The following is a 26,474-nucleotide window of genomic DNA, read 5'->3' as shown; positions in this document are numbered from 1 at the left end:
ATTAACTAACACTCTATTACTTTACATTATTATCATTTATTTTTTGTGGTGGGAACAATTAAGATCTAGTCTCTTACCAACTTTGAAGTTTATAATACAGTATTGTTATCTATAATCACTGTGCTGTACGTTAGATCCTCAGGACTTATTTTATCTAGTGGTTGCATGTTTGTATCCTCGAACATCTCCTCAATTCCCCATCCCAGAGCTCCTGGTAAATACCATTTTATTCTCTGTTTTAATGAGTTTGGCCTTGATAAACTGCTCAATCCTAATGAGGATCTCTGACTCCCAGTAGTTTTGGGGAATTTCAAGTGCCATTATCTTCCCTTCAAGAAAATGAAAAATAGATACATTTCAGAAAAAAGTGGAAAACTCCTGCTTGTAAAATTGTGCTGGGTGTTCTAAAATGATACCATTAAATGATTCTTTGGCTATAAAAGCATCGTAGTACAATTAGTTCAAAAGGGTTTTAAGTCATACTTACAAATTGTTTACTTCTGTAGGATAGTTGGAAGATATTACTGATAAATTGTTTTAGTTCCCTATAATATATTTGTATCTATGCATAAACATGTGGAGGAAATATTTTTAATGTAGTATAGGTATGTAGAAAATGTAGTATTTTGAAATTAACTGAATTTCCAACTCTAAATCACTCTTTTTGAAATAATCTCCCTAACTGCCCCTGTGTGTTTGACTACCTTAGAGATCCCTTCTAAATGTGACTTCCCCAGGGAGACCTCACTGATCCTTCTGCCTTTTCTCCTAGGCTAGATGAGATATGGCGTATGTTTCTCCTTTTATAACACACTACACAATTTTAGTTATGCTTTTGAGTTATATTCTACCTCTCCACAAACATATCGCCAGCTTCATGATGGTACACATATATAATTGATATTCAGCTTATCCATACTTTATCCTCAGCACCTAGCAAGTTGACTGACATGAAGTACTCAATAAATGTTTGTTGAGTCAATAAATAAGCTAATTAAGTTTTTAACCTGACCATTGGAATAATTCAATCTGTCACATTAATTTTTAGTTTCACGTTTATACACCTGTTACTTGACTGGCACATCGTTGCCAGTTGCCTCCAATAGCGAGTGAAACTGAAAATAATAGGTAGATAATTGTGACAATGTCAGCAAACTAGAATAATCGCAAACCTAAAACAAATAAAGATATCGTATCATCACCACCAATCATTAGCATTTTCATTATTTAATTCATTTGTTCAAGCAATATTTATTGAGCATCTATCTCTAGGCACTGGGGAGATAACAGTCAGCAAGACAGAAAAAAATCCCTGAGCTTACGGAGCCTACATTTTAATGGAAGCAAACAAACCATTAATATGTAAGCAAATAAGTGAAAAGATGAAAATAATTGAAGAAAATAAACCAAACAGACTACTAATAGGATGAAAAGTAACTAAATGGAGAAGAAGGATGAGAAGATATATTATAGAGAATGTTTGGGAAGACTGTTCTGAGAAAGTGACATTTGTCCTAGTTCATGGGAAGCCAGTCAATAAATTGGTTTTATCAGAAAAAGCCTACCTTTTTCCCCAAGATCTTTAACAAAATGATTAACTGCATGAAACACACCTGAAAGACATACTTTAATTATTCATTCATTTAGTCCACAAATTTTGGTTTTTCAAATAGAATCTTGAGAGTAATACATTATAAATTTAAAAGTATAAATTAATTTACAAATTAAATTAGGCAAATAATTTCATTTTTGGGGGGATCTTAGCAGAGAATATGAGAGATCTTCTTGGCATTCCTTTCAAAATTTGATAATGACACAATGTAAGATCGATCTATAAAACCGTAGTAGATTTTAGGAGCTAGAGACAGAGATTCAAACTCCCTCTCACATAAAGCATAGATACTATTATTAGGCTTCTTGACTGATTTTGTTTTAGTATTTCCTTGTCAACCATATTATTAACCATAGGAAAATCTTTTTCTTAAATACACACAGTTGGGAATAAGGATGCTATTGTGGGATTTGCTTTGTGTGGTGGTCATGTGCAAAGGATGGTTGAAAGGATAATTTGATTCAGTTTAGTAATTGCTGAAAGTGAGAACTTCAGTATGGAGTATATAGAATTAATGGCATCAAAGGAACTTCTCAGAATGTCTAACTCACAGAACTGAATGGGGTAATGCGTACAGTATTGCTTTATCTGATATTTGGACCTTATGTGTAATTCCAATAAAAATCCAATGTTAGCATGTTCCAATTCTGTCAGTCTATATTTAGCAGAAACAGTTTTTATAAGAACTGTATCACTTTTTAATTTCTTATTTATACCTAAGTAAAATTGTGATTCAAAATTTTCATATCATTATCACAACACAAGGAGGAAGCATCAGTTGATGAAAAGGTATAGAGTTAAGCATAAAACCACATCTCTTTACCTTCAGAATTAGAAAAAGATTCTGGAATGATTTTATCTGGTTATTTATTTCATTGATATCTGTATTTTCAAGAACTAAATTCTTCAGACTGTATCAGGGAACAAAAGGGCATCTTCCACTTTTCCTCTTCCATTTGTCTGAAAATTTAGTTATATTCACCCTTTGAATGTTTAAAATTAGACATTCTCACAGTCTTTCTTGGCATTTCAATGCTAGATGTGAAAATATCAACAGGAGTTATCTATGTTCTTAATTTAACTGCTCTTTGTTTTGATATTTGTGAAATCTCTTTTCTGTCATGTATTTAAAAATTCATAAAATATAAACAGTAGAACGTACGTAAGTTGTTTCTATTATGTTATGTATTTCGTTTTGTTTTGTTGGTAGGGACTGGATTGCAGTCAGAAATATGGCTTCTTATCCTGTTTTTATTTTCTGTTTTTTTAAATGGTAAACATTTTTTTCTATCCCAGACCTCTGCAGGCTTCTGGAACCATGGTAGGGGCATTAAGTATCCTTTGTTAAATTGTACAAAGTCAATACAAACTATTAGCATATGCTTCAGGGGTTCTCCATTCAAATCCTGGATCTCTTTATCTCTGAAAACTTCTAGAAACTACTTAATTACCATGCACCTTCTTTCACTCATTGATGAAATGAAGATCATAATGTACTCACTTCATAATGCCGTTGTGAGGACCGACTGCATTAATGTACGTAAAGTGCTTAGAATAGTCCTGGTATATAGGAGCAGTACACAGAATGTTAGCTGCTATTGTTATTCCCACTTCCCTCCATCTGTAGGAAGGGAGGTTTGTAGACCATGTATCCTACTTCTGTTGTTGAGCCCGTAGAGTAATGTAAGAACAAGTGAAGGAATGAAATTGTGAAATCAGAGAAATTGTGAAGATAATGTTGTAGGGTGATAGTTACACTCAATAAATGTATTCACTTAACTTTATCTTTTCTTTAGTTCATAGGACTTAGAGATTACTTTTTTTAATTGAGGTACACTTGATATTAGAGTTGTTTCAGGTGTATCACGTAATGATTCAATATTTGTGTATATTGCAAAATGATCACCACAATAAGTCTAGCTAATATCTGTCATCATACATAGTTAAAATTTTTTATAACTAGAACAATATATAGATTAATTTTGATTCATTTACTTTTTTAATTTAAAAAGCACAGTGCTGCATGGCAAATGAGTGGCCAGGAAATTTGATCTTTTGTCACTCTTTCAGAAAGGTCCCTCAGCTTTTATTGATCCAGGATTTTTTAATATATTAAATGTTTCTAGCCACTCATATCTAGGATGAATGCTAGTTCTGTTGTTTCCTAATTATGTGATCTTGGGCAAGTTACAAAAGCTCTGCGAATCTTAATTTCCTCATCTGCAAAATGGAGCCATAATGACTGTGTGAAAATTTATTGTGAGGGTTAACATAACAGATTTTGGAAAACTTAGCATCCTGTAAAGCAGATAGGGTAGCATTAAATAAATGGCATTAGCTGTTTTCTAATCTTTCCTAAATCTGAATTATAATTTACTGTTTGGTTGACTTCAGCTATTGTTCTTGCTTTTATATAGCCATTCCTCTTATCTGTCAAGTCAAATGAGGTAACATGCACATGAAAACATGGTGACACAAAATGCACTATAAACATGTTATAATTTTAAAATTTGCATTAATAACTTCTCTACTATGGCTATTATCATGTTTGACCTTAGACCATCTGTTTTCCTTTAAATGTTCTCTCACTATTCCTTCTCTCGAATGACTTCAACCATCATCTTTCCAGGCCCTTGGGCACAATTTTCAGTCTTCCCCATCTCCTCCTGCTCTCACTCTTCATAATCAAAATCTTGCAAAATATTCCTCTGTATTCCTCTGAGAAAAAAGTGTATTTAATTTGTCCTCTTTTATCTACCCTAGTAGGATTATCCCTAGTGAAAGTTTTAGTCACATCATGTCGTTTTCTTTCAAATCAATGCTCCTTTGTTTTTGATAAAAATCCTCCACCTAACCTGCAGATTCTCTTATTCTTGAACTTCCAAGTTCATTGCTGAGGACCTCAAGGTCCTCAGATTCTTTCTGATCTATGTGACTTCTCTCTTTCTATTTCATCACAAACTCACCTTTTTCCTTCAATTTCTGTTAATAAATTGAATAATTTTAAAATCATTGGATTATTGACCATTTTGAACAGTAACAAATGATATAAATATGATTTTAATTTGTATTATTGAACGAATAATATTGTTTGGAAAATTGAGCAATATAAAGATCAACAATTTTTATTTGTTCAAATCTAGTAAATTCTTAAAAAATTCTTAATCTATGAGACATAATCATGATACCATCATTTAAATATGTCTTAGAAATTGTCATCTACTATAAATATACATAAATGTGTTTATAAAGATGTAATAATCATAGTTTTTAAGCAAAAAATTATTATTTTAATACACATAAAAAGTCACATATACAAAGGAGAGATTTTTCTGACTACATATGTGTTTGTTTAGCTCACTGGGCAAACAGTGGCTGGGAAAGTACAATTCAGTCTGTGAGTCCTTTAAAATTGGCAGTGATTCCGGTTTGATGAAACAAGAAGGGGGAATGGGGGAAAGGAAAGGTCTCAAAAAAGTTAATCCAGTGGCATTTGTCATCTTTGCTAACCTTAATTTTCACTCTAACAGATGCATAAACTTATGACATTCTGAGTTGAATTGAACTCAGCTATTTTAGAAGAAAGAAATTATGATTATTGTCCTCAAGCCAAGATAACAACACACCGATTATGACTAGCCAAGAAGCCTGGAATTCACAAACCGCCTTATATTTATTTATTTCTTCATGTTGGCTGTTTATCAGGAAGTGACTTCAGTAAAGAGCTGTAATTCATTTATTAAGTAAACTCTCAAAACTCAGAAAAGGATGGTACATATGCTGTATTCAAAAATTACTCTTTCAAAATCTATATATGGAGACATTCATTGCATTTAATTTGATTTACATTTTTTTAATCATTTGGAGAAATAAGGTCATGTTGAAATGGGTGTGTTTGCTTTTTAATCTCTTTGCTTTTGTTTCCGAAACATCTTATTGATCTAGTACCATACCTAAGAACAAAGGAGATATATATGTGTGTGTGTGTTTATATATGTATTTTTTTTTATCTTATTTATTTTAGAGAATGAGAGCAGGGGGGAAGGCAGAAGGAGAGGGAGAAGTAGACTCCCTGCTCAGCCAGGAGCTCAATCCCAGGACCCTGAGATCATGACACTTAACTGGCTGAGCCACCCAGGTGCCCCTATATATGTATTTTTAAAAATAATTTTTCTTTAATAGTAAATCAAATGATAATATAGAATACAAACCACAGTGTCAGGCATCCTTAAGAACAGAATTCAGTGTAAAGTTTATATGAATAAACCAAAGGCAAGTCTTGACTGAGATCATTTTGAGAGTTGTAGATCTAAAATTACCTTCCCCCAAAATTGTTTGTAGCAAAAACTAAAACATCTAAACAATAGGGAAAATTTCTGTTTCCTTTATCCCTTTATCTGCATTCCAAATACTAAGCAAAATAGCAACTTTTTTTGAGAGGTAATTAAGGCTTTAACATATCCTGTTTTAGAATTCTTTCAACTTTTTTTTTTTTTTAATTTGGGGCCTCAAAAGTACTCTTAATTATTGCTTTGGAATTATTTCATTTCCAATCTCATTTTCTCTCTCTTTCTCTCCCTCCTGTTTTTTGGGCTCTTAAACTTTTGGGTAATTATAGGTCCCTTGGAGGATCTGATGAATGTTATTGACTCTTTCTCCATTAAAATATACTACAAATCATTTCATGTACTAAAGCTCATTCTTGATGGCACATTAAGAACACTTGTTTTGCTATCTGACTCTCTCTCAAATCTGTGTACCTGAATGCATATTAGTAGACAAAATAATATCAACTTTATGGTTAAAGGGCATGATGATCGTGTTCATTGGAACTGAATTGAAATCTATGCTTTTGTTGAAGGTCTTCTGTAGTTCAGTTCTGGGCTGTGTTTTACATGTATGTTCATACTGTCATGAAACATTTATAATTTTGGGGTAAAGACTAAGATAAAGAAAATCCTTTTCCTTTTCCACATTTCTAATACAGTTTATTGAATTTGTGACATTGGCACTTTCAGGTTAGGCAATCTGGTGATGTACTGCCTAAATAATATTTTCCGAATCTCTCCCAAATACCCTTTAAAACTTTCACATCCACTTATTTATTAGCTATTTTAGCTACTAAATTCTCTAACTTATTTTTTTTATTATATATAGTATACTGATTTCTCTTTTCATCTACAATTTATTATAGGAATTTTTCATGATGTGTTTTTCGTAACACAATGCTTTACAAACCTCTTGGACATCAGAGACTTAATAATGGAAAACTGTAAGTGCTGTGAGGCAGGTGTGCTCTCTGTGCTTATTCACTACTGACTACATCTCTTGCACACTACAGGAATTGAATAAATATTTGTTGAATGAATGAGTGAATTTAAAAAAACATAATTACAAATTAGGCAGAATATTACAATTGCCATTGAATAGAAGTTGATTACACTAGTTCCTAGTAAACTTCAGTGTCCCTGAATATACCCTTTACCCTCGCAAGGAAGTCAAACAGATGATTGAAATGCCCACAATATCTTGCACAAAATTTCATCACTAAAGCCATAGATTTTATTCTCTCAGAGAGGCCCATGCATTCTTCCTTGGGGGATATTTATTCTTTACAACACAATTATAACATACTTATAATCTTCAAGCTGAATCATATTTATTTTTTATTTTTTATTCTTTATTCATTTTAGAGATAGAATTTAGCGATTCATCAGTTGCATATAACATCCAGTGCTCATTACATCAAGTGCCCTCTTTAATGCCCATCACCCAGTTATCCCTTCCCCCCACCGACCTCCTCTCCAGAAATCCCCAGTTTGTTTCCTAGAGTCCAGTGTCTCTTACAGTTTGCCTCCCTCTCAATTTTCATCTTACTTTATTTTTCCTTCCCAAATAATATTTTTAAAATTTATTTATTTATTTGAGAGGAAGAGAGCATGCTCTGGGGGGCAGGGGCAGAGGGGGAGGGAGAGAGACTCTCAAGCAGCCTCCCCACTGAATGTGGAGCCCAGTATGGGGCTCCATCTCACGACCCTGATCATGACCTAAGCTGAAATCAAGAGTTGGTCACTTAACCGACTGAGCCACCCAGGGCCTCCAAGCCAAATCATATTTCAAAAAATTATATATGGATTGATTGTAATTTGTAGACTTAGAAAAAGCAAGAGAAACCATAACCATGAAGGCCTGAAGCACTAAGACTAAGGAACAGATCTAGAATAAGAGATGGAATTCATATTGACGAAGTTACACATGCCTGTAAGGTGGCATGCAGATTATATTAGTGACCATCATTTTTAAAAATATAAGGTGTTTTGGGGCATCTGGGAGGCTCAGTTGGTTAAGTGTCCAACTCTTGATTTCAGCCCAGGTCATGATCTCAGGGTTGTGAGATGGAGCCCCACGTCAGGCTCTGTGCTGGGCATGGAGCCTGCTTAAGATTTTCTCTCTCCAGCTCTCTTTGTCCCTCCCCTTGCTCACACTCTCTCACTCAAAAAAAAAAAAAAGTGTTTAAATAAACTATATATTTTAAATAGTTAAAATTACATTAGGTTTTACCAAAATTTTGAACCAGTGTAAATCATTACTACACTGACTACTATAACATTAAGCTAAAAGGAGATATGAAATAAATTTAAAAGGATATTTGAATGAAATTTTGGCATGTAAATATGCATGCATAAATTTAAATTATTGTAAATTTATTATATTAGGGATGGAGGCTCAGATGAATAAAACAGTGTAGTGAAGAAGACAATACCAAAATCAGTTACTACAATAGTTGTAACCACTGATATAATCACTATGTGAACTTGAGTCCTTTGGGAGAAGAAAACAGAACAACTACTTGCCGGAGGGACTGAGGAAAAGCCACCGATGAGATACATTTGAACTGGCACTGAATGATGAGTGGAAGTTTGCCAAGAGGAGGAGGTGGGGTAGGGTATTCAGGGCATAATGTTCTGAAAGCATGCTGTGTGTTCAAAGAATGAAGAGAAGATTAACATGCTTGGCTCCAAACCGTGGAGAAGGGAGGAAAAGATGGGTAGAGAAATAAGTTGCATCTGGGTTACAAGAGACCTAATGTTCTGTGTGAAAGATTTTGAGCTTATACCACAGGTAATGCTAAGGCAAGGTCTCAGGAGGAAAAATGAAATGGTTTAATTTGTTCCGGATAAAGAATATTAACTGTTGGGAGCAGCATGTGGATAATTGCCCAGAGCAAGGAGAGATCCACAGAAGGAAGCCAGATAGGAGAAAGAAAGAATGCTCCAACTGAAAGATTTTAAGAAACTGAACTAAGGCAATGGAAGAGGAAAACAGAATGATATCCCTGAGACATTGATGAAAACAAATTAACAGGTACTGGAGATTGGTTGAACATAAGTAGCCAGTAAAAGGGAGTGTGTTCGAGGACTCTAAAAATTTGAGCTTAAGCAAAGGCAGAATGTGACAATGGTTATTAAATAATGGGAAAGATGAGGATTAACAAGATAAGTCAGTAGTTCTGCTTTAGACATATTGATATGAGATAAATGTGGGATATTAGTTTGATATTTCCAAAGCCAATTTCCCTCCCCCCTTTCCTTCCCTTCTTTCTTTTTGAACTTCCCCCCCTTCTCTTTCTGTTTCTTCAATATAAACATGATATAGTTTAAGCCATAACATTGATTGGGATCACCCGGAGAGAGTGAGTATGATTGGAGAGATGGTTAGAAGAAGACAGTCAGTAAAGGTGACAGAGAAAAAAATGATCATAAAGGTAGGTAAACAAAAAAAAGTCAATGTCTTAGAAGATAAAGAGGAGAATGTAGCAAATTCTGCAGAGGCTGAGGAGTAACAGGATGTTGGTGTCTTTGATAGGAGCCATTAAGTGTGAAAGATTTTAATTATTCATTTATTCAATAAGCATTTTTCAAAGGTCTTCTATGTGTTTGGGCTTGGTACAAAAATATCAACAATATATATCACAATGTACATTGCAGGGAAATGAGATTTTTACACTGTCAATAATTTTGCCAAAAAAGTACTCCATTAAGAATAGACCATCATGGTTATACTTAGGCTTTACATTGCAGTCTTCTCCCTAACAATAGTAATCCTATCAAAGAGGCATTTCATTATATGGCATCTATCACCAACTGGTGCGTAACCTCTTATCATGAATCAAAGACATGAACCAAATGGGGACTTCTATCAAAATGGTTACGAAATATTGTTTACCTGAAATGACAATTCAATAGAAAATTCTCCCAGTCATCCCCACCACACATCCATTATTAACAGCCACACATCACTATCTAAAATTACTGGAGAAAATGGAAATTGTATAAGTGAATTTTTTTTTATTTTTCAATTAGAAACACAAACATTCCCTGCCTTTTTAACTATTAATCTTCTTTTTTGAGAGAGAGTGCGCATGTGCACACATGTGCACACACATGAGCAATGAGCAGGAGGGGAGAGGCAGAGGGAAAGGGAGAGGGAGAGAGAATGTTAAGCAAACTCCATGCCCAATGCAGAGAGTGTTCTTCCTTCCTTGTACTTGAAAAGATTAGAGATGATAATGCTTCTACTAACACTTTGTCAGCTGCTTCTTCTCTGAACTAGAATAAATCTTGGAATGTCTTTGAGATCTTGGATACTTATGAAAGCTTTCGTTTATTTTGATAAAAAGGAAACTAAGACATCTTTTTCTTTTATGGGTTAGCATCTGTATTTCAATCATTCTCCTTGCTGCCTCTTTTGTCAATAAAAATAATAATAATAATAATATTTAACAGTGAAATGATCCAGACCTTATCCTTTAGAAATCTAAGTGCCTTTTTACTTGGGATTCTCAAATTCTAAATGCTGCAGCCAAATTTGGCTGACTTATTTAAATTTACAAAGCCTGTTTGGCTGCTTATTTTCCCACATATTTAGCAATGTAGCTCCACGGTAAGGCCTAGCAGCTCCCCACCATATTATTTGAGTGTACACATTTCCTTTTACCTAACAAACATTAATGCTGGTCCACCATACTTTTTGTCATTTGGACTCCCTCTGTGATCAAATGTTACCTCTTCTTTTAATATGTATGCTCAGCTTAAATGGAATGGTTGTATAAGCAAGGAACTTGTGTATACTCACTGGGTTCAGGAGACTGGGATGATGTTAGAATTCTGAGCTGGACATCAGTTTCTAGAACATAGTGAGTAGAGAATACCACGTATGTTGATTCACAGTTACATTACCTTTTTTCCTTTCAACTGTTGTCTGTGTATCTGTTTCTTCCTTCTGCTAGGAAGGGTTGCTAAATGTATAATCTAATCCATTAACACAAATGTAACTCAGGAGCTAATGTGAATTAAAAATGCACAGTCACAAGGAGGAGAGGCTGTGAAACAAGAGAGTTCACCACCACACAATCTTTTTAATGCTTTTGACTGAGAAGAAATAGACCTGCTCAAGAGAAACTTAAAGGTTCCAGAGGCAACTATTCTAATTCGGAGCAAGAATAACTGAATTATAAATGCAAAATCAACCTTCAGAATTTAAATCAATTGTAGATGGAAAGATCCCTTCACTATTCATTGGTTCATAGTAACGTCTACACAGTTGGATTTGAAAATGTTCTATCTTGGACAGGTTTCTGAAAAGTGACCTGAGGAGGAATAAAAGAAATAGAATGAGTTTTTTACTGTTGCAATGAATCATTCATCACATGCATGGTGCACTTAGAGACACTGAGTTTTAAGGAATGTACATTTGAGAATATCAAAACTAGATACATTTACTCTGGTTTGGTTTCTTGAATACAGCATCCTGACTACTTGCAAATTTCCTTCCTAATGGTAAAAATGTGTTCATCTTTGCTAATGATGTTGATTTTTCTATTGATTTATATCATTATTGTTATGAGTGGGGACCAACTGTTTAAGGTATAAATCTTCATACAGTGGATTTGCTATGCTCTGATAGCAAAAGTCATTTGAGCATTTCTTTTTAATGTGTACGAATTTCAAGTTCTTCTGAACTATTATTTGCCAACATCTATCTGATTTTTTAAAACAATTCTAGGCTTTCATTTTAAGAGCTGCCCATTCTTTCTTCCAAGCAATGCTGTTGCAGTCATTTACAAAGCGTGGTCCCTGAACCAGTTGCATCAACTTCACTTGGGAACCTATTCTAAATGCAAGTTCTCAGGTCCCCCCCAGACTGGCTGAATCAGAAACTCTGGGGATGGGCCTCAGTCATCAGCATTTTAACAAGCTCTACAGGGAATTCTGATGCATGCTCAGCTTTGAGAAACACTGCTCTTCTAAACTACGGCTTGTCACTACTTTGTGTATAATTCACCCTTGTGGCAGTAATGGTGAAGCTTATGGATCTTTTTGTCAGAATGATATTTTTAAATATCCAAAACAAAATACATAGATTACTAAGGAAATAGGTTATATTGAAATTCCATTATCCAAATATTAAAAACAAATTTGTGACACAATAATACATACATTTCTTTACTAACACATTTAACTAACAAGATTCATGGGTGAGTCTAATAAATAACTATCATAGTTTTAAAATATTGGTGATCAAAAAAGTTATTTCCAGATATCTGCAACAATCATGATGTGGTATGACTATATCTATGATTTATATTGGTGATTATATTGGTCATAGATATTGCTAATACTATTGCAGTTTATTCCTATATTCATAATTGAAGGAGATATTGCATTTCAGACAGCAGTTAATGAAAATAGAAGTATAAGTTCTCTATGCATCTAAATTCATGGGTTTTCCTGGATTCTATCCACAATCCCCTAGGAAAAAATAAGTCTTGCACGATGGGTGATTTGCAGCCTGTCTAAAAAAAATGCTCATCTCCTCAAATGATAAATATGATACATTTTAAAACAACATAGAAGACAGGATGTGAATCAAATGTGTTCTGAAAGCCATAGAATAAATTGTTCTCCCCCCTCGTGGTCTAACACCTGTGACAGTGAAAACATAGCTGATCTAATAGTTTACTGGAAATTACCAACAGTGTTACATATTTTCCTGCTTAATCATACAAAACCTTTGTATTCATTATAATTTTAATTTTTTCCCACATGTTCTTTGCAGATCTTTACCTGTCACTTTATGTATTAATTGACACCTCCTGCGATTCCTTAGAACCTCTTAGAAACAGTGAATTTTCAACTCTTCATGTTGTCATTGCTAGCCCCATTTGAGGAAATGGATAATCAAAGAGCACATGAACAAGTCAAGGTCATGGAGCACAATTCGGGGCCCTGACTTCCACTGAGTTCCACATTTCTTGTTCTGCATTCCGGCCTTGCTGGCATGGCTGCAGAAGGGCAGGGATCCAATGGGACCTGGCCTGGCCACCATTTGAGATAGCCGAGTGGTGTTATCAGTTGAATAAAAAGAACAAAAAGGGATTCTTTCTATTTAAGCCGTTGATGACAGACTACTCAAACAGGAAATAATCAGAGTATAAAAGGATAAATCTACTTTCATTATGAGACAGAGGAGACAATGGACTGTCAGGAAAGGACCATGCCCCTATTTTGCAGATGGGACATTGTACAATAGGACTTTTTGCCAATTCTTTATTTCAGAAGCCATTATTTTAAAGTCTTGTCTTTGCCTTTCAGCTCATTTTATTTGACAGATTCTTCCCCCACACCCTGATTATTAAAGGACATTTAGAAGGTCTTCTGAAGGGCTTTCTTATAAGGTATTTTCTTCTGTGTTATTTCTTTTTGGTTTGAATAGTTTGATACTGTTTCTAGCATCAAATACTGACACTGAATCAGTCTTAACTTTATAATTTGGAAACAGAGTGACATTAACACAAATTTTCGAAGGCTCAGTTTTATTAATAATCTGAGGATTACATTTGCCCTACTGATTCAAATATAGTTTTTAAGAGATGCAGGGAAAAAAATGAATATTTATTGAGTGCCTGCCATGTGCCAAGCTCTCACAGTATAGAAGAAGCGATGTAATACAGGGAAGGGGGCAACGCATCCAGTTGGGCAGGTGGGGGAAAGGAGAAGAAAGAGAAAAGAAACATCTGCAGGTGTTACAGCTATTCAGGAAGCCAGAGGCTGGCAGGAAGAAGGCACAGAACAGAGGACAGTATAGAAAGAACCCATGAGCATCTGAGTGAGGTAGAAGTGTCTGCAAAAGATCAGTAGTAGCAGGAACCAACCAAAGTAGTTTAGTTATGTGGAGTGCTGAGTTTTCTCCTTCAGCTTTTGCTATGGGTATGGAAATGTCTGTAGGCAGCTACAGAGGGAAAATTTAAGAAAGATGGACGACAGGACAAATTTGTCTAATGTGGAACAGAATGGACTGCATTTTTAAAGGAGAAAGAGGGGGGACACCAGTGTTTTCTGTTAGTTGCTATTTATCATACATAAGATCTATATTTGGAGAGTTGACTAAAAGCAGCGAGGAGAAAAAGTCACAGAGCTTCTGTGCAGGAGGGAGTGAGAGGATCCTTTCCGTAAGGGGCTTCTCTCCAGAGAAAGAACAACGGGCCCACAGCTCTGACGCTTAATTCAGGGTTTGGGAATGCAGTTGATATTTATTATGTTAACGCCAGGAAACAAATAATTAAAGTGATCTGTAGAACAACAGTGAAGCTTCTTTCAAAAATGTGTCAGTGGAAGAAGCTTATGACTTCCAAAGGAATCTTATTGCAATTCCACTTAGCAAGTCAAAAATAAGGATTGTTAGTTCCTTCCAGGAGTGGCCCATGTTTGACAGGACCATGAGGCATGATATTTGATCGATAGAGTTATCAGAATAGCACTAGTAAAACTAACTGTTTTCATGGTTATTGCCAAGAATTATTGAATTGTGACTGATTGAAAATAGCAGATAAACGTGAGGTTTAGTACACATAATAAAAGCATGAAATAGATCTCCGGGAAAAACAAAAATGGTCTTAACCATTTAATAAGTATGTTTCAGTGGGGGTCAGGGAAGGTTTAGAGTAGAAGTGAATTAGGGAACATATAATTCATTATCCAAACCAAGAAATGTTTAAGAAAATTGTTCAGGCTCTTCCCTAATATCTGTGGAGCCTGAGGCAAGAGTACAAATTGAAGCCCATATATTTGACATAGCTCAAGTATTTAAAGGAAGCCAGAAAAATATTAAGTAGCTTTCTCTTCTATCTTGACAAACAAATATTCAAAACATTCAAGATTAGTTTCAAATTTTATTTATTTATTTATTTACTTATTTTTTAAAGATTTTATTTATTTGACAGAGAGAGACACAGCGAGAGAGGGAACACAAGCAGGGGGAGTGGGAGAGGGAGAAGCAGGTTTCCCGCCGAGCAGGGAGCCCGACGGGGGACTCGATCCCAGGACCCTGGGATCATGACCTGAGCCAAAGGCAGACACTTAACGACTGAGCCACCCAGGCGCCCGTGGATTAGTTTCAAATTTAGATTTCTCAGAATTCTCAGAGTTTTGTGCAGGGACATGTTGGTATTGGGTGAACTCGTCCCTGGCCTCAGAAAGCCCTTTCTGCCCATCCTCAGCTTCTCCTTGCACTGGCGGGGCCTCCCATACAAATCTAAGTGCACCCTTCAGCATGCATACCTGAATCTATCCACTTCTCTGTATAAACGACGGTCCCACAGCTACTCCTTGAGACTAGGGGTGGATATAGAAGAGGCAAGGTCCATCATCAGAAGGGAAGTACAGCCAAAAGACTTGTATAGTTCCTGGGTATGAGCATAAGCCATTATATGCCGAGTCTTCTTATGTTTATGCTTGCATGCTTTTACTTGTAACTTGAAACGGACAGTTGGCGAATTGGCATCTCCGCTCCTTTCCCAAAAATTAATGAGGAGCATCCTCCTCCTTTTTTCCGCAGACTTCTATACTTACCAGGTGATCATTTCAACACATTGACTCTTTTAAAGCCAAGACAGCAGCCACACCAGTCATGTGACTTGTTAGTAAGCCCATTTCTTATACCTGGTATTCCAGGGATGGCATGTTTTTCAAGAACAGAAAGTGAGAAAAGAAAAGAAAGAATGAGTCCCTGGGTGATAATGTCGTTTCACTCCCTATTTGGATTACCATTTTTGGCTCTGTCTCCAGCAAAATATTCTAAAGAGTGGTCTACACACTTCTCCCCCATTCTGTCTGTCCTTTTTTCATGTGCTATCACCCCTGTTTTAACTGTTAGGTTACAAAGTATGTCAAGGCTTGGGCGCCTGGGTGGCTCAGTAGGTTGAGCGACTGCCTTCGGCTCGGATCATGGTCCTAGAGTCCCGGGATCGAGTCCCGCGTCGGGCTCCCTGCTCAGCGGGGGGTCTGCTTCTCCCTCTGACCCTCTTCCCCTCTTCCCATCATGCTCTCCCTCTCTATCTCATTCTCTCTCTCAAATAAATAAATAAAATCTAAAAAAAAAATACATCACGCTTTATCTCCTGTCCTTGTTTAGAGCTTTCATGACTATGAAATTTAGAATTATCATGTCTTGTTTCAAAATAATTATCTACCATTATGTTTATTTGGATCATAGGTACCATACAATTTATTTAGGGGCAAATTGACATCTTTATGGTGATCTTCCTATTCAAGAACATCAGGTGTCTTTCCATGATCTCATTGATGTCTTCTGTTGCGATTGTTCATAGTGTTGAAATGTATTTCACTCATTTCTTATTTAATTTGTTCCTATATATTTTACCTTCTCTTGATGCTGCTATAAATTTGCTCTTTTTTACCCCACTGCAGCTTCTACCTGGTTGTTATAGGTATATATGGGACATATTGATCTGTATACATTTACTCTGTGGATTGCAAGATTTCTGAATTCTCCTACTGCTTAGGTTAGCATTTCAAATGTGTCCATATCTATCATCTGTATATATTTGTACATATGTACCCATTTTTATTGTACTTATTGCATATGCATCATATTATTCTCTCATTTGTATAGGCAAAATATATGTTAGAGTCATTAAAGTGTCCTTTCTAGTGCTTTCTAGTATGTCCTTAGGGGTTATCTCTACCTTTCACTATTTTGAGCTATTTTACAGATATGTTAGTTACAGAAAACTGATCATGATGTACATTATTCTTGATCATAGAAATACACATTAGTTATTCAATAGAATGCAACTGATTATTGCCCTATGAGTAGAGCATTTATTTATAAATTCATTTCAGCATTTCTTATATTCTTCTATATGTGTGATATTTTACATTCTTCCATGAATTGTTGTAACATCTTGTCCCCCTGTTAATGAATGAACTAAACAAATTCCTTGACATGTTTTCATTTTATATTTGTGAGTCATGATTATGTTCTTTTTTTAAAAAATTATCTTTAAATAGTTCCTTTCCTTCTTTTACTTTCTGCTCTTCAAAACAAAACTACACAATGGAATATAATGGAAAGAGGAGAGAAATCCCTGTACCTTTTCCTATTTCTGGGCATCCTTTCCCTTCTTTCAGCCTAGGAAGGAATTTGGGTATATTGAAGTTTATTTGGAGTTTTCTAGCTTGGAAAACAAATTCATAATCTTTTTTAAATTCATAATTTTTAAAAAATTGGTTTTTGGGATATTTTACTGGCTTATTGAAGATTTTAAAGAGGGTAGTAGAGATAGAGTTATTGATTTTAAGTAGTATTCCACTGACCACTGTAAAGAATTATGTTTATAAATTATTCAGCACTTCAGTACACATGAGTGAAAATCAACTTTAACTCACACCTTTAATATTTTCATACAACCAAAAAATAGAGATATTCATTAAGTAGACATAACATGACTTATTTTAATTGATCAGAATATCTTGTTTATGACTTACAGGTAAAAGAAATGGTGGTTTCTCTTAGCCAATTAAAATTAAAGAAAATTAAAATAAATTCACATTTAAAAAAATTATAAGCAATAATTACAGCACTACACCTACCACTAATTCTATGTACACTGGATTACATTTGAGCAAACACCAAATTCCAGAATGGGTATTTTACAAATAAATGCACTGGAAAATAGCTTCAGAAAACTCAAAAAGGACAGATTAGAATTTTTTTTAATTAAAATGTAACTTTTCACAAGTACTCACAGAAAACTAGCAGATCTCCATTTTGAAAGTTAGAAATTCCCCCAATTAGTTTTTAGTAGATACCAAAAAAGTTTCCTTTTAAAAAGTATTGATTTTATCTTTTCTTCATAAGTAAGACATAAAGGAGATCTTGATTAACATGTCAGCTTTAGAGAAGTCTAATATTTAAAAACATTACTCATAAAAAAATATGGGTACAAAACTAACACTAAGTAATTATTGGATTCTTTCACCTGAAGACTGTGCAATAGATGATTCTTGGCCAGAAGGGAAATCTGATCTGAACTTAATAAGATAAAAGCACAATAAAAAATAATGGAAAATTACAGAATAATTTTAATAGAATGCTCATGGAGAGTTTGACCTTTTCTACTGTCATTTATGGTTGAGACTTGACAGTTTGTCTGGAAGAATGAAGAAATATGTGAACAGTGTCGAACAAAGGATTTGAATCTGTCTTTGAATAATAAGTAGCTAAAAAGTGAGATTATTTAAAGGAATTTTGTATAATTTAAACAGTAGCAAATCCAGAACAGCCTGCATTCCTTCTTAAGATAGCTTGCTATAAAATCCATAAATTTGAAACTAACAGTAAAACCTTTGCATGTATACAGATAAACTATAAATCTATTGACCAGACTATTTAATATGTTAATTCTTACTAATTTAGATAATTTTCCTGGACAATTTGAAATGACTTCTGAACTCACAATCTACTGACAGCTTAAGAAAGAAGCTATGATTGGGGCGCCTGGGTGGCTCAGTCGTTAAGTGTCTGCCTTTGGCTCAGGTCATGATCCCAGCGTCCTGGGATCAAGCCCCGCATCGAGCCCCGCATTGGGCTCCCTGCTCTGTAGGAGGCCTGCTTCTCCCTCTCCTACTCCCCCTGCTTGTGTTCCCTCTCTCGCTGTGTCTCTCTCTGTCAAATAAATAAAATCTTAAAAAAAAAAAAAGAAAAGCTATGATTACTTAAGTTTAATCCATTTTAAACAAATTAACACACTGGGTAAACACATACACATAGTGATTTCTCCTCCTCAAATTGACTTTTACTAATTTAAGGCATTTTCGTTTTTCAGAAATTTGAGTGGAAAATAACATTAGGGAAACTGAATCCCATTTAAATGTCACTTTAATTCATTAGTAAGGCTTTCTTCCATCTTAACCGAATTACTCCCTAAACATTCTGACAATTCTTCTTCACTGATATATTAAAGTCTTTCACTGATTTTTAGTATCATATTATCATAATAGCTCTATTAAAGCATTTTATATGATATTTATGTATATATATATATATATAGTATTCCTCTAGTTTTTTTTTTAATAGTCTGGAACATTTCCAAATCCATTTATATTTATACAGTAAGAGTCAGAAAAGTAATATTTTTACTGGTGTAAAAACCGTAAGAATGGCAGACTGACATTTATTACTGTAGGAATCCTTTAAAATTTCTGGATTAGAATGAAAGTTCATCGTCAAAATAAAAGGAAAAATATGTCAAACGTACGTACTACTAAGTTATGAAAGAATCACCTAAGCTAATGTAATAAAACAGTGGCCTTGAGTTTTTTTAATAAATATTTTATATCATATCAAGGATATTTCTGTTCTCTTGGTTCTCAAACAAACTTCTGATGCTGGCATCTGGTTGTCTTTAAAATATTTACCCAATATAGAATTCCAGACTCTATTTTATTATAAAATCAGCCCAGACACAGTATCAGATATTGACAAGCATACATTGTTACATTATGTATTTGTTTTTTTAAAAACTTATCTAGATTATATGTATTTGATTTGAGACTATAAAATAGAATAACAGAGTATTTACAAGCTTATTTTCACAACAATTTTTTTTTACAAACTTCCAAGAAAATAAGAAATCCTTCACTGATTTCCTTCATGTAAAATAATTGCGAATTTGTCTACACAGTAGAAATGGAAGGGCCAAAGTTTCTATTTACAGATACAGGGAAACTGATTCCCTCCCACTTGTGTAGTAAGATAGGAAAGTAGCTGACAAGGTGTTTGTAATATCAACCAAGATGTCTCCCTAATGATAGCAAAGTAGGATTGCATGTCCTACATACTGTTCATCAAATTTCAAAAACAGATATAATATTGGATATGACTATGATGTATCAGCCAAGGAGTAGACAATAGCAGTTCTGCTCAGTCACTTTTCTTGGAAAATAATTACTTCTTTATCCAGTCCATTTGAAAGGGTAAATACAAAAAAGGCTAGAAGATTTACTGGGTTAAAAAAAAAATCAACTGCACCAATGAATTATGGGATAAAAATTTTAAAAACAGACAAATGAAAAGCTAATTTTCCCTCCAAGTCTGGAGGTCTTACCTAGCTCTTTTTAGTCAGTAAGAGTAGAATTGTGCCCAGTGTGTATATGAACTTTTACAGTCTTACTCATTTGTGAATTCATGCAGTGGTGTCCTAGAGCTGGTACATACCAGCCTATGAGATTTGATTGTACTGATATTTTCCCAATTTCACATTCAGCAATGTCAAATTGGTAGCCTTAAATCAGCCATGGTGGGAATATACCACAGAAACTGGAAAACATTACAAATCAGGGTTTCTTTTTTCTCCCAAAGAGCTAGTTATTAAACATTTAACAACACACTACTGAATTGATGTGAAGGTTTTCTTTTTCTTTGTGGCTTTCAAGAAATTCATTGAATATTGAAGTCTTCTGGTTGTAAATCCATAGTTCCAAGTCCTTTAGTTAGGAGTGGCACAAAATAGTTAAGCAGTACTCCCTCAATTATCAATCATATAACTTTTCTGGTTTTAAGACAACATTTTCAATATCATGGATGCTTTTGCCATTTAAGTGTTCACTAGGACAGTCATGACTGTAACCTGTACCATCACTGATTGTTGATACTGTGTAAGATGCACTTCGAAGAGCATCTGTATGGGAAAAGCTGTTTCCAAATTGGATTTTATATTGATTCCAATTTCTTTTTAGAATTGCTTGAACCTGTCAATCAAAAAGAAACAGAAAGGACAAGAACAATCCATTATCTGAAATAAAGATATTGTATTTAAAAGTACAATAAAATGATTTATGTAAAACTTAAAAAAAAGTATTGATGTTAATTAGTGAATAATACTGCTTTATTTTCTTAATTAAAAGAATTAAATTGAGAACATTAAGAAATTTATATTTAGGAAATTCATTGCATTACTCTTTACTCTTAGATCCCATTAATATTTTTATACCTTATCTTTGAAGCTTTAATAATGCATATGAATGTATTATTGTCAAATAAGTAGTTAACCCAGACCCCCATTTGCAAGCTTGCATGTGTAACATTTAGTTTTATATCAGTATCTTAATAATAGAATGAGAAGACAATTAGTGAGAGTACAAAAGGAGAGAGAAAAGAGGTAAAAGAAAAAGAAGTTAGGGATACAAGGACTACAAATTTTCATCATCATCATTAATAGCAGCAACTACTTTTTACTGAGTGATTATCATGTGCCAGGTATTGTGCTACATTCTGGAAAAAAAAATTAAGGTTTTTGTCCTCCTGAAACTTACTACCCAGAGGGAAGAAAGTGTTGAACAGGTAAATTACAAATGGGATAAGCCTGTGAAAAAGTTTAGGAATGTCACCACTCCACTTCTTTGTGTTTGGATCCCCCTCTGACTGGGTGAATTTGATATTTAATGACTTCCTTCTTCCCTAGGGCTAGAGATCAGGATTGGTAGACCACATATAGTGACTTTGGTTTTAACTGAACATGAGACACTAAGGGGATTTTCTTCATATTGACTCAGTAAGTGGAAATGAGAATATTCAAATACATCTCCCACTTGGTAACCTGGATATTTCCAGGTGATGACTGGGCAGACCAGTGTGGGGCTATCTCCTCCTACTTTACGAGTGAACTAGCCACATGCCTGTGACATAAGTTAGGTCTGTCCAAAACATGTCTAGCTTTGAATTGTCTTCCCCAAGCTCTCAACTGCTCTTTGACATTTTGATTGTTCCTCAGAGGCAATCTGAGCATCACTAAAAGCAATTTTCCAATTATCCATGTACTAGAAATATACTCATGCAATAATTGTCTACCTTGCTACTAATTATATAGAATTCCTCAACTCTTCATTCACTGTATTCATGTGTAAAATTAATATTAAATATTAAATATAAATATTAAAATAGGGCTGGTTTATTTAAGTCTACATTCTTTTGTCTAATAGATCTAGAAAACTTCTCCAAATTATGAACAATCTATTACTAATAGGTATTCCCAGGAGCTCTTTTAATGAGAGGACTCTGTGGGATACTTCAAAGTCCTTTTAGAGTCTCCTGTACTCTGTCACTTAAAATGAACACAAAGTTTACTGTCTCACTTTATATTTTAACATGTAGAAAAATGGAAGACACAAATACAAAGTCAATGGGTTTCTTTAGTTAGAATTCAAAATGAGTTATTAGAATTTCAGGTATTAATTATGTAATTAGAAATGCAATAAATGTGTTTTAAATGTATTTTTATGAAATTCAGAACTTCAGGACTTTCAAGCTTATATATGTATATGTATATATATATATACATATATATATATATATATATACACACACAGACACATATAAACTGTATCTAAAGGGAATAATTTATATTCTTGTAAATTTTCTTTGAAATAAAAGCATTTATAGGACAACAAATACATTTATCTTGCAAAAAAGTATACACTACTGCTTCCCTCATGATTTAGTAATGTCTTTCTTAATTCTCCAAATACCATGTTTAAATTAAAGTAATTTAAAAATAATGTCTGCATATGTAATATCTTCATAAGCATAAGCAAATGACAAATGGAATGGCTTTAGAGTGTGCTTTTTAAATAAATATTCAAAGATTTACAACAAAAATGACTTTTGGCCAATTTTCTAGATATTTCTGATGGGAATTGTTTTTGATCCTGATTTTCTGCTAAATGCATTTCTCTTCACTTTGTTACTAAATGATGGACTGACTGAATACATTTACTATATAGTTTCTGTTTGAAAGAAAATAGAATGTAATTTTACACAAAAGATTCTACATAAATGTTGGGAAGCAGCTGACAAGAAGAAGTATCTTAGCTGTGAATTTAATAATTATGTTCTTGAAAATGAAAGCTTAAATTCAATTCCAACAGTCAAAATGACTTTTGAAATATCTGACTGCTCTTGAAATATCTGCTTTGATTACAATCATCACCCTATTTCTTCCTTACAACCAAATCATCAGAAAAACCATGGAAGTTCAATTTCCTGAACTCTGGGGACTTACTGAAGTTAAAAATGAAACTAATTAAAGACCCATTGGCCTTGTAAGGATCTGTTTGTTTATATTATTCTCTATAAGGATTTGTTTTTCATCTGCTTCCTCTAATACAATATCATACTTGTTCAACAGAACATTAAAGTGGCCACTCTTAATACACCTTTAATGAGAAAACTGTAATGGGGAAAGACAACAAGGAAAATTGCAATTGGAAGGGAAGATAACCTGATGTTATTAAAGATATGAAAATGTAAATGCTATACAAATAGTAAGGCAACTCTTTTTATAATGTAACATTACAACTTTATATGCCCATTAGCACTTGATAAGGAATCAATTCTATATTCCTTAACCTAAATTAGTTAAAAAATAGTTAATAGGGCTTCATATAAAAATGCTACCTAGTTCTCATTATAAAATATAGGTTTGGTTATTCTCAATAAATCTTTTTGTTCACTTTATAAAAGTATCTCTCAGGTGTTGTTAGATTTACCCTTGAGGCTAGGGAGGGCACTTCTAATAACTAGATCTCTAGTTTGTGCTAACAGTCCATATTTGGCTGAGTGGGCTAGAGATGAGATGAACGTGTCCTGAGCACTTGTCATGCCACAATTATTTAACTAGTGAGAAATGCAAATAGGAATATTTTGACTAAAAAATAAACAAAATGTGAGAGTCAAAAAAAAAAAGTAGAGACTACGCTAAAGGGAAGCTACTTGACCTCCCATGGAAAGCAAGAAGGGAACGTAAGCCTGAGCAAATGATTTTGAGAACTACGTGACATAGTTGGAACCACACAAAATGAATCTGGCAGTTGTGCCTTCATGTTATGAGAGTGGGAAAAACTAAGAGGCAAAGAGACAAAAAAGGAGGGATTATAGTATTTCTTAAAATGAGAAATGAGTCATCCACAAATAGGGACTGTATCTTGAGAGATGAAGAAAAGGGGACACATATTGGAGATGTTGTAAAGAACCAAAGGATTTGGCAACAACTAGATTACAAGATTTTGTATTATTGTAATTTTTTACTGCCCAAATTTTCTCAATTTTAGGACATGGCAGAAGATCAAGGTCTGGGTCTCTTTTGGTTACATAGAGAGTGCAATAAGAGTATTAGGCATTAGTTTAGATATTCCCTGGGCAAACTTTCCAAATAAAAAGTCCAATTTGAGATTGACTCCAATATGACTAATGCTTCCATTTGTGCATGTATTTTTGAAAATGAACGATTTGACAGATCTAGTAAGGAATCTATAAGGTACTGGTAATCTACTAAGGGTGGGGCATGCTGCTAAAAGCTTTAGATTCTTAGCTTACACTAATCTTTGTGAGACTGTGTAAGGAACTTGCTTTTATTTCCTTTTAATAAAAGTAGACACTGAGACTCTAGGAGGCTCAGAATATTGCCCGAAGTATTACAGCATCAGGAACAAAGTGGCATCTTTGGGGTAAAAACACATTGTTGTATCTATGCTTTTATTCTACACTGCTTCTTATCACAAAATATTTTACTAGTAATTATGATTAATACATTTAGAAATTACCCTTTATTAAAATGAAATCTGTTTCTGCAAGTGGAGAGGTATATTGTTCATATTGTATGCCTGTTCTTTGGCATGTTGTCCATTTCTCTCTCATCTATATTTAATTGTAAAATCCCATATAGGCAGCAGATAGGATTGTCTAATTCAGCTCATGCAATCATAAATTTATAGAAGTACATAATAAATGCTATTTGAATTTTATTATCAAAACAAATGATTTATCTATTCTTCCTTATTGCATTTTGCATCTGTACATCTCATTAACTTCAGAAAAAGTCACTGTTGTCCACTGTATAACAGAAGACTCATGGAAGCACCACTTAAAGATATGAAATATAGCCTACTATGTTTGACAGTTCTACACTCTGTTATAAATAATTAAATAAATGAAATAAACATTTTAAAAAATCAATTTAATAAAATCAAACATGAAATTTCATCATGTGCTAAGAGAAAGAAGTAAACGATTATTAAGCAAAGGAGAGCAATATTTTATAGTTTTTCATGACATGTACATGATTTCCAATGTTGATTTATTTTTTAGGAATAGTTCTCATAATGTTACACCTACTGGTCCATATGTTTCCCATCTGAAGCTTTGCGATAAGCTTCACAGTTACCAAGTATTTGAGCCTCACTCGGTTGCTGTCTGGATTTCTAAACTTTGTTGAATTTTACAAAATCCTCCAACAGGGTTAAAATTTGTCAAATCGATTAAAAACAGTTAAAGAGCTAAATCAGTATAGCTCAAACCACTGAGCTATAACACTATTCATATGCATAAGAAACTTGGTACCAGTTTCTAAAACACCTCAAACTTTCTTGCTCGGAAAGCCTTGGATAAAAATCTTGAAATATCCAAGAGCACATTGCCATGTTACAAATTACAGCATTCTGTTCTCCTCAGTTTTCTAACTTACTGCATGCCCTCCCTGTATAACTAAGAGTTTAATTCTTTAAAATCTTTTTGTAACCATCATAAAACTGTTTTCCAAACCACATTGTGAGCCAGGCAAAGCAAAAAAATAGAGAAAAGGGGAAAATGAAAATGAGCCAATTCTATTTCCTATTAGAGTGTATGTTTTATGAGGTTAAGGACTGACTAGCATTGTACCTACGACAAAGGCCGGACTTACTAGGATTAGTGCAAAAGGTAGGTCAAATGCTACATGACTAAAAGTCACTGATGGACTATTTTAAAGTGAGGCTGGATTTGCCCTATTCTTGAACTCCAGTATAACCCAAGCTTTTGGGAAGAAGAGTTGCATCCATGAAAAGAGATTCGTTTTTTTTCCTGATCAAAATGGAATTTGAAGTAGTTGTTCCTAGGGAATGTATAATTGTCTTTCTTTTTAGAAAAAGATACATTGCAAATATAAAACGATAAAAGGAATAAAAATAATCACCATACCTCTCCATTAAAGAAACAGAAAATAGTAGAAACCAAAAGACCCTGTAAAAGAAAAACAGAATTTTCTGATTCCAAATGGAAAAGATATATTATTTGTAACCAACTTGCTACATACATAGTCAAAACTAAACCAAAGCTATATGCAATTTAATACCAAACTTCACAAGCTGCCTTCCTGATTCAAGAGCACCATACCTGATAGTGCATAAGGATGTGCATGATGTAGTCATATATCTCCTCTGCAATCCTTCCTTCAGGTCGCCACGGAATCAGCACAAATTCAATGCCAAGTAACGGCACCAGGATAAGTGTAGCTCTCACAGCTTTCATGTAGAGATTGGATTCTGCTTGGTGAGTAACTTTTAACTTGGTAATGAGAACACGTACAATATTTAATAGAAAAAAAAGATTCACCTAAAAAAATAAAATGGCATATTGAAAACTGTTTAATATTTAATATTAAGAAGCATTACTGAAGGATCTTTGATTT

At 34.0% G+C, this 26,474-nt stretch overlaps 1 protein-coding gene across 1 annotated transcript in view; it reads right to left on the bottom strand.

Annotated features, from left to right (window-relative positions):
- Positions 1-19,147: 19,147 nt before the first annotated feature.
- CALCRL (calcitonin receptor like receptor) overlaps positions 19,148-26,474 on the bottom strand; it is a 101,938-nt gene continuing 94,611 nt past the window's right edge. Inside the window, exons 14-16 of the mRNA XM_028121223.2 lie at positions 26,180-26,398; positions 25,985-26,026; positions 19,148-20,724 (exon numbers count right to left, since the gene is read on the bottom strand). Of these exons, the coding sequence (XP_027977024.1) occupies positions 20,509-20,724; positions 25,985-26,026; positions 26,180-26,398 (477 nt within the window). The 3' untranslated portion in view covers positions 19,148-20,508. The remainder of the gene's footprint in view (positions 20,725-25,984; positions 26,027-26,179; positions 26,399-26,474) is intronic.

This window comes from Eumetopias jubatus, unplaced genomic scaffold (genome assembly GCF_037043125.1).
Source record: "Eumetopias jubatus isolate StellerSeaLion01/CBP00866 unplaced genomic scaffold, mEumJub1_p1.0 scaffold_3, whole genome shotgun sequence".
NCBI lineage: Eukaryota > Metazoa > Chordata > Mammalia > Carnivora > Otariidae > Eumetopias > Eumetopias jubatus.
The sequence above is the reverse complement of the archived record's forward strand: the minus strand, read 5'-3'. Positions and strand labels throughout refer to the sequence as shown.